Source organism: Euleptes europaea, chromosome 12 (assembly GCF_029931775.1).
Source record: "Euleptes europaea isolate rEulEur1 chromosome 12, rEulEur1.hap1, whole genome shotgun sequence".
NCBI lineage: Eukaryota > Metazoa > Chordata > Lepidosauria > Squamata > Sphaerodactylidae > Euleptes > Euleptes europaea.
This window is the reverse complement of record NC_079323.1, coordinates 59405188-59414061: the sequence shown is the minus strand read 5'-3', so window position 1 is coordinate 59414061 and position 8874 is coordinate 59405188. Positions and strand designations below refer to the sequence as shown.

Here is an 8874-nt window from a genome sequence, read left to right as displayed (position 1 = left end):
AATGGGGCCAAACAAAGTACGAACAGTATTTTTTATAACGTTTTCAAACTCTTAATACATTGGTGGGAATACAAGTGCGGTAACAGCCCTTGTTTAGCAACTCACAACAGCTATTGCCTAGAACACAAATGAGCTTCCTCATATTTTGAGTCTAGGTCACATAGGCTTAAAACAGATAACACATCTATTTGCCTGGAACTATTTACATGGCCCTGTTTAATATTTAACTTGTTTTGAAAGTTACAATGACCTAGTATTCTCCCCCATCCCACAGACACCGTGACTTATGCTTCCATCCTTCTCAATTCATATTGTGTTGATTTCTCAAGCAGATCTGGGGGTTAGTTTGTCCTTTGCGCCAACATTGGCATGAACGGTGCACTTAATGTCATTTTGGAGTGGGATTGGGCTTTTGTCCTTTCCCTCCCAGTCATCAACTATGTATTGGTGATAAGGGTCATTGGAGTGCTCTTGTCTTTTTGATTTCACTGTGCTCACTAAGATCGCCACAACAATAAAGGAGAAGATGCCAATCATCACCATGAGATACAGAATGACATAATCAAGGTTTTCAGCGGCAAGTCTCTTTTGCAGTTCCTTTTGTTCATTCGTGGTATTTTGACGCCAGTTATTCATATAGTTGAGGAATATATCCTTGAAAGTTTTTTCCAGAGACTGGGTGAAATTCTGTAATGCAGCCATGTTTTCAGTGATTCGCCTCTAAAAAACAAACGGAAAAAAAAGACAGATTAGTTATTTGTGGTATTTTTTTCTGCCCTGGCTCTCAAACTGCAGCATGGTTTGTTGAAGCATTCACATGACCTTCCCCTCCTCCCATTCCCCTTCCATTCCCCACCACGGTTTCCTTCTTTTGCACTGATGTTTCCAGAACCTGCTTTCATTTGATGTTTCTGATAGCATCAGTGTCAAAGCAGGTTAACCACATTTGGGCAGGAAGGTGTAGATTTCCAAACCTTGCTGCCCACATATGATGCCATTTTCTCTCCCCATTCTCCCAGGCCCACCATTAACCCTACACACCCCAGTAGGTTTTTGCCAGCATTTTAAAAAATGGGTAATAGTTCTATGTCTATGGCCGATTATGCATGCTCACTTTACCCTTCTTTATTCCCTGTTTCAGCCAGGATCAAAGCAACCTGGATCGGGGAAAACTGCATGCATTGGCTTGAATGATCAGGGAATAAACTGTGTGCAAATCGGGGGCATCAATGCAGGAAAGCCGTCTCCCAAGTTCAAATAAAGTCCCACCCCTTTAATTGCTGGTCTGTGATTGGCTCACCTCTTGAGAGAACGTTTCCTTCCCCCCAGACCCAATTGCCGCATAAAAAAGCATTTTAAGAACAAAAAACAAAAAATGGAGCCATTTGAAAGGGGGGGGGCGAAATCCAAGCCTTATTTTAAAAAAGCCTTTCTTTCTTTCAGAAAGAGCTCCCAGGAAGCAGGAAGCAACTGAATGCATAAGCAGGAACCTACCATGCATAAGTGACCTATAACACTATAGCAATATACTTCTGCAGTATAGCAATATAGTTACTGTTGATCTTTTTAAAAGGCCAGCAAGATTAAGAAAAAGGAAGGAAAGCAAATAATTGGCCACTGTGAATATCTGTAAAAAGATCAGGCAGAAGATCTCAGGGAATCTTACTGCCAGCATAAAGGTCATAAGAAGCACTGACGCATCAAACGTCAACTTAAGACAAACAAAGGGGGACAAGGACAACAAAGGGAACTTAAGATACATGGATCATGGGAGGATCAAAAAACGATTCTTCTGCAGTATTAAACGATTTTTAAAGTGATGCATCTTTAATTATGGTATACCCTTGACGGAAGAACGGTACACTCCTATCTGGGATGGTCGCCCTCTTCCACCAAGCATGCAGCTTCAGGAGGGAAGCACTGGGAGGGGAGAGGGAGGGAGGGGATACCCGCCTAGCCAGCCAGATTAGCTGAAACAACCCTGGTGATCAATGGGGTGGCAGATGTCACCACCAGATCACCCTCACATGCACCTTTCATTGTGTAGCACGGTAGTTAGGAGCGTGGACTCTGAGGTGGTTGTATTTATTGAGTTCTTACATTTTTACCCTTCTTCCAAGGAGCTCAGGCTGAGGTCACTTATGCATGGTCGGTTTAGCCTCCTTCATTCCCTGTTCCAGCCAGGATCAAGTTTTTGAAAATGCACGTTGCCTCATTCCTTTTCAGCTCAACCCCGTTTCAACCTTAAACGAACTCGGCTTTTCCCATTCCTCTTCTTGCCCGAGTCGAACGGTCTTTCCTAGCTGAAACCAGATCCAAAAGAGCGTGCATATAGGTGCCTCGCATTGAGCTTTCACCGCCCCCTTTCCAAACCCCTCTTCTGTTCTGTTCTCTCACGAGGTGAGCCAATCACAGACCAGCAATTAAAGGGGCGGGACTTGATTTGACCTTGGGAGACTGCTTTCCTGTATGCATGCCCCCGATTTGCACACGGTTTATTCCCTGATCATTCAAGCCCATGCATACAGTTTTCCCCAACCCAGGTTGCTTTGATCCTGTCTGAAACGGGGAATAAAGAAGGGTAAAGTGAGCATGCATAATCGGCCTGACACCGATGGTCCCTCCCCTCTTAATCTTGTAACAACTCTACAAAGAAAGATAGTGACTATGTCAAGGTCACAAAATCAGATCGGTGGCACAAATTAGCACAGTATTCCAGATTTAACCCTCCCCTCTCCACACCATCACACTTCACAACTGAGAATCAATCTGCATGCACAGTTGGGGATCCCTGGCTATATCTCTCAACCTGCACCAATCCTTATGGTCAAACAAAAGTGCAAATTACACGACCAAACTGGTATCGTGATATCAGTGGGTTGTATCATGGACTGAAGGGATCCTGGTGCAGTGAAATTTAGTCTTAAAAAGCAGTCATAGGTGAGGGGAAGTTGGATTGGGGCTAATGTGCTGGGGAAGAATGGGGTAACTTTCTCTCTAACCCACTGGTTCCCAACCAGGGGTCCATGGACCCCCAGGGGTCCGCGAGAACTAAATTAAGGTCTGCGAAACAAAGTTATAAACCCATAATAAATTAATATTTTCAATTAAAAGTTCTCTATTATAAAAATATATATTCAAATATTATTCTAAGTTGAATGTTTAACTAACAGTTATGATTAAAGTTTATTTTCAAATTCTCAGAATTTTTATTTTGAACCTTGGGATCCCTGCACCGAACAAAAAAGTCCTAGTGGTCCCTGGTCAAAAAAAGGTTGGGAACCACTGCTCTAACCCATCTCCAACAGTTGAGACATAGACAAATGCTAGGCCTTGGTCTACCAGAACAAATAGCCACCCCAGGAGAAGGGCTGGTTTAGATAAACAGCATAACACTCCTCAAGTCCTCTGACCACCCCAAAAATCCAACTCCCCCCAGCTGTTTTTTAAGATTAAACTATGTGTTGAGGAATCTGATCACAGACTGGATGTTACTATGCCTTCATTCACATAAGTTACTTTTAAAAGGCGTTGACTGAAATCTTATGCATCCTGATTTCACATCTCATTTTCACAATCTTCCCATTCCATCTACCATTTTCCCGGCTTTGTTTTAAGTCAAGGTTAGCATTGGTTTAGGAATTAGAGATGACTTACCTACTCTGGGCTTCTGTACGATGAGGTTCACAGCAACAAAGAATATGTTTGAATACTATTACTCATGGACAGAACAGGGAAATCATCAGCTAGAAGATTTTATTCCTTGTGCTGTACTGAATTACTTGCCTGGTACTGAAGTGGGGAAGGCACTGGCAAACCACCCCGCAAAGAAAGTCTGCCTTGGAAACGTCGGGATGTGACGTCACCCCATGGGTCTGGAATGACCCGGTGCTTGCACAGGGGACCTTTACCTTTTTTTTTTATACTGATCTATCTTTACAGTAAATGAATTCTTAAATCTAATCTTACTGGGAAGTTAAACATTGGCTGACTTCCAACAGGTAACCTTGTTGCTTGACACAATCCATAAAATACATTTTAAACCTGTAAGTTATTGTAACATAAAACTGAAAAGGAACATTTTTTTTGTTTTACATTTGTTATTCTGCTCTGAACTATTCTCACCAGTTCAGTCCTGATGATGGTGTTGAGATTGAATGCGAAAAGATTGTGATTTTGTGGATTATGGATCATAAACACACGCCAAGACTCTAAACACGTTGCTTTCTTTAACAAAACAGACGTTTACTATATTAAAGGGTGGGTAAACTTGGGATATAAAATAACAACTTCTAACTACAACTCATTTTTCTTTAACTCTTGCTGTCACTCAGCTCATAACTTGAGGACCTACAAGAACCAATGAATTCTGACCGTGAAAGCCTTTGACAATATTTTAATTCCCAACAGTTTTCCTAGTATAGGAGTAGCCCGAAGTAGCCCAAGTTTGTCAGAGCTCAGAAGCTAAGCAGAGTCAGCCAGTGTTAGTACCACCAAGGAAGACCACAGTTGCAATGCAGAGGAAGGCAACAGCAAACCACCTGTGCTCATCTCTTGCCTTGAAAACCCCATGGTCCAGTCTAGTTGGAATCCTTCTGAGGTGTGATTAACACAACATCCAAACACATAATCTATGGTAACTCACAGCTTTATACTGTAGCAGCGCAATCCTAAAAACACTTTCCTGGGAATAAGCCTCATTTATTCCCAGGAAAGCGTTTTTAGGATTGCACTGCTACAGTATAAAGCTGTGCGTTACCATAGATCATGTGTTCGGATGTTCAGGCTCAGAAAAAAAAACTAGGTGTGTAAATATCAGCCCCTAATATCAATACTAAGACCCCAGCTCTTTGTCTGTGTCAGAACAATATCTTCTACTTGCTGAACTTTAGGCCTTAGATCATAGTGCCAGCCACTTACCTCAGGGACTATAAACTGGAGAACACACCAAACAGGTCTAGATTGAAGAATCACCATCCATGGACTTCACAATCCCGATTATCCTAACACATTCTGTTCCTGGATGTTGAAGAACAACCAAATTACAAAGTGGTACAGAGTCAATAGAAAGGCGCCCAATAGTGCAGGATCACTAGACCTAAAGTCAATGGTTATTTTAAGCTAATACATTACATATGGACTATTTTGTGTTCTTCACTTTGTGATTTCTCTAATGTCAAAAAGCCTGTAAAGGCTTCCCAGTAGTCAGGATCTTCTATATATACCCAGGAAAGACCTACTCTAAAGACCATTACCATTTTTATAGGCCCTTTTGCCCTTTAATGATTGGCAAAGTGACACAGCTGGCCAGAATTGCATTCTGTAAAAAAAAAGCCATTAACATTTATGATGTGGCCAATAAATTCTGAGAATTTCACAATCAACTCACCATTTATTTGTTGTTGCTTTTTCTTGTTGGTAAGGCGGAGGTGAGGTATAAGAAGCAGTAGAAATAACAGCTACATCTTTTGTATGAGTCTGCTGTCTGGCTGTATCCCTGAGCCTTGGACACATAGGAAAATACAATGACACCCCCCTCCTGTACTCAACAAAGCTTCTGTCTTTTTAATATGCAAAAAAAGGTTTTGATAGCATTAGCTTTTAGCTATTCTTCCAGGATACATGCCAGGATAAGATCACAAAAGATAGAGAGATTTTAAAAAATTATCTTGTAAAGTTCAGAAAATGGGGAGACCTGGAATATGGGGAGGGTTATCAGATTTATTGTTCCTATCAACCTACTCAGAGTGCTAATTGGTATGCATATGTAGCTTTCCACCCTTTTTACTAGCAGTAGGTTTCAGCAGACTTTGACTCTTGTTTTAAGCCAAACACTGTGTGTTAAGTGCGGTCAAGTTGCTTCTGACCTATAGCTACCCTATGAATCAATGTCCTCCAAAACATCCTATCATTAACAGCCTTGCTGAGGTCTTGCAAACTGAAGGCCGTGGCTTCCATTGTAGGGTCAATCTATCACATGTTGGGTCTTTCTCTTTTCCTGCTGCCTTCAACTTTTCCTAGCATTATTGTCTTTTCCAGTATAATGTGACCAGCCTCAGTTTAGTCATTTTTGCTTCTAGAGAGAGTTCAGGCTTGATTTGAACTAGAAGCCACTGATTTGTCTTTCTTGTGGTCCATGGTATTCATAAAGCTTTCTGCCAATGCAATATTTCAAAGGAGTCTACTTTCTTCCTGTCAACTTTCTTCATTGTCCAACTTTCATACCTATACATAGTAATGGGGAATACTATAGCATGAATTAATTTGATCTTGGTTGCCAGCAACACATCTTTACACTGAAGGATTTTTTCTAGCTCCTTCATGGCTGCCCTTCCGAGTCTCAATCTCCTTCTGATTTATTGGCTGCAGTCTCCCTTTTGATTGATGATTGAGCCAAGGAATAGAAAATCTTGAACAATTTCAATGTCTTCATCATCAGCCTTAAAGATGTGCAATTCCTCAGTAATCAATATTTTTGTCTTCTTGATGTTCAGCTATACTCTTGCTTTAGCAGTTTCTGCTTTAACCAGTGGTGTAGCGTGGGGGTGCAGGGGGGGCCGGCCGCACCGGGCGCAACATCTGGGGGGGCGCGCTCGCACTCGCAGCTCTCTGCCCCGAGGGGCCGGGTCTCCATGGCTGGGGGAGGGGGGGCAGACCCCCCCCCCGTCCCCAGCAGCCGCTCTTCTCCAGAGTCCGCTCCAGCCTCGCCTCGCCCGCCAGGGTCTCAAGGGGAAGCCTCCCCTCCGGCAAAAGGGCGCTTCACCCGACCCGCCACCCCTTTCCTCTCCAGTGGGGACCCAAGACGGCTCACATCGTTCCCCTCTGCGGCATGTTATCCTCACCCCCACCGGGTGAGGTGGGCCAGGCGGAGAATGCACGCGCTTGGCCAAGACCACCCAACACGCGTGCACGACGCAGCCGGGATTCGACCCCTGCCCTGCCGAGCCGAACGTCCGCCAAGCCACCCTTCCTGGCCTGGCCTGGCTGCTTGCTGGCAGGGAGGCAGGCAGGCAGGCAGGCCGGCCCCGCGTCTCCGCGCCAGCCCGGGGGCACGCGCACCCCCCCAGCCCCCCGGCCCGCTCACCTGCGCGGCGTCCAGGCGGCTCTTGCTCTTGCTGCGGGGCCAGCAGACGTGGCGCAGGGAGGCGAGGCCCGGCCCGGCCTCCTCGCCAAGCACCTGCGCGGCACAGGGAGCGGAGCCGGCCCGGCCCCTGCGCGGCACAGCAGCCCCGCTCCCGCGGGAACGCGCCCTTTCGGCGCAAGGCCGGCCCTTCGGCTTCTGCCGCCGGCCTTTCCTTCCAAGCCATCCCCTGGAGCACGACCTGCAGCAAGACCCCCTCCCCAAGCCCCAGAAATCAAGCTGCCCTCCCTTCTGCGCCCCCCAGCAAAGCCAAGATTTGAACCCAGGCCTCCCAGGCCCCAGTTAGCACAACATGCTCTGCAGGGGACCAGTGCCCCCCCCCCCACAGGCCCTCTCCTTGGAAACACATTACAGCCCTGGCGGAGGCTGCGGACACCAGGATGCTCTTCTGAGAAGTGTTTGAAAATAAACTTGTATTTAGATGCATTTTACTTTAATTACATCAGTATTTTCATAACAAACAATACATGTGCTTAGGGGGTAAGGGTTTCTTTAACTAATCTAGTGGAAGAGACTCGAGCGCTAAAATCCACGGGTTAGGGGGCGCAAATTACTTGCCTTGCCCCGGGTGCTGACAACCCACGCTACGCCACTGGCTTTAACCTTCATTAGTAGTCATTTCAAGTCTTCACTGGCTTCTGCCAGTAATGTGGTGTCATCGGAATATCTAAAAATGTCAATGTTCCTTCCATCAATTTTCACTCCACCTTCATCTAAATGTAATCCAACTTTCCAAATATGTTCTGCAGATCAATGAGATAGGGAGATAACATACATCCTTGTCTGACACCTTTGCCAATTGGAAACTATTCTGTTTCTCCATATTCTGTTCTAACAGTAGCCTTTTGTCCTGAGTATAGGTTGCACATCAAAACAATCAGATGCTGTGGCACACCCATTTCTTTTAAAACCAACCATAGCTTTTCATGATCCACACAGTCAAAAGTTTTGCTGTGCTCTATGAAACACAAGCTGATTTTCTTCTGAAATTCTCTCTTATGCTGCAGTAACCATTGTAAATTTGCAATATGATCTCTAGTGCCTCTTCCTTTTCTGAATCCAGCTTCAAACTTCTGGCATTTCTCATTCCATATATGGTAACAGTCTTTGTTGTAAGATTTTAAGCATCACTTTACTTGTGTGAGAAATTAATGCAATGGTCTGATAGTTGCTGAAGTCTTTTGTGTCTCCTTTTTTCAGAACTGGTATGTAAATTGAGCCTTTCCAGTCTGTGGGCCATTGTTTTGTTTTCCATATTTGTTGGCATAAAAATTTTGATGGGATCTGTTTCTGTGGCTTGGAATAGCTCTACTGATATCCCATCTGCTCCTGGTGATTTGTTTCTTCCAATTGCTCTCAGTGCAGCTTTAATTTCACTTTCTAAACTAGAGGTTCTTCAAAAGATTCTTCTTGGAAGGAATCTGTCATCCTTTCATCTCTTTTGTATAGTTCTTCCGTGTATTGTTCCCATCTTTTCTTTATTTTGTCCTGGTCAGTTAATGTATTTCCATGCTGATCATTCAGCATGCCTAACTGTGCTTTAAATTTCCCTTTGATTTCTTGAATCTTGTGGAACAGATCTCTTGTTCTTCCTTTTTTTGTTGTTCTCTTCCATTTCTTTAGAAGCCATTTAGAAGCCAAACACTGAGGGGGCAGGGGATCACAGGATCCTCTGAGTCAAGAGCTGGGGGGTAGCCAATGCAGCGGGCAGACTTGATGTCTTCAGAGGGGGG

At 44.4% G+C, this 8874-nt stretch overlaps 1 protein-coding gene across 1 annotated transcript; it reads right to left on the bottom strand.

The window, feature by feature from the left end:
- Positions 1 to 324: 324 nt before the first annotated feature.
- On the bottom strand, positions 325 to 702 carry KCNE2 (potassium voltage-gated channel subfamily E regulatory subunit 2). Its single transcript, XM_056858221.1, has one exon. It carries the CDS (start codon positions 700 to 702, stop codon positions 325 to 327), a length of 378 nt encoding a protein of 125 aa, XP_056714199.1.
- Positions 703 to 8874: the final 8172 nt, after the last annotated feature.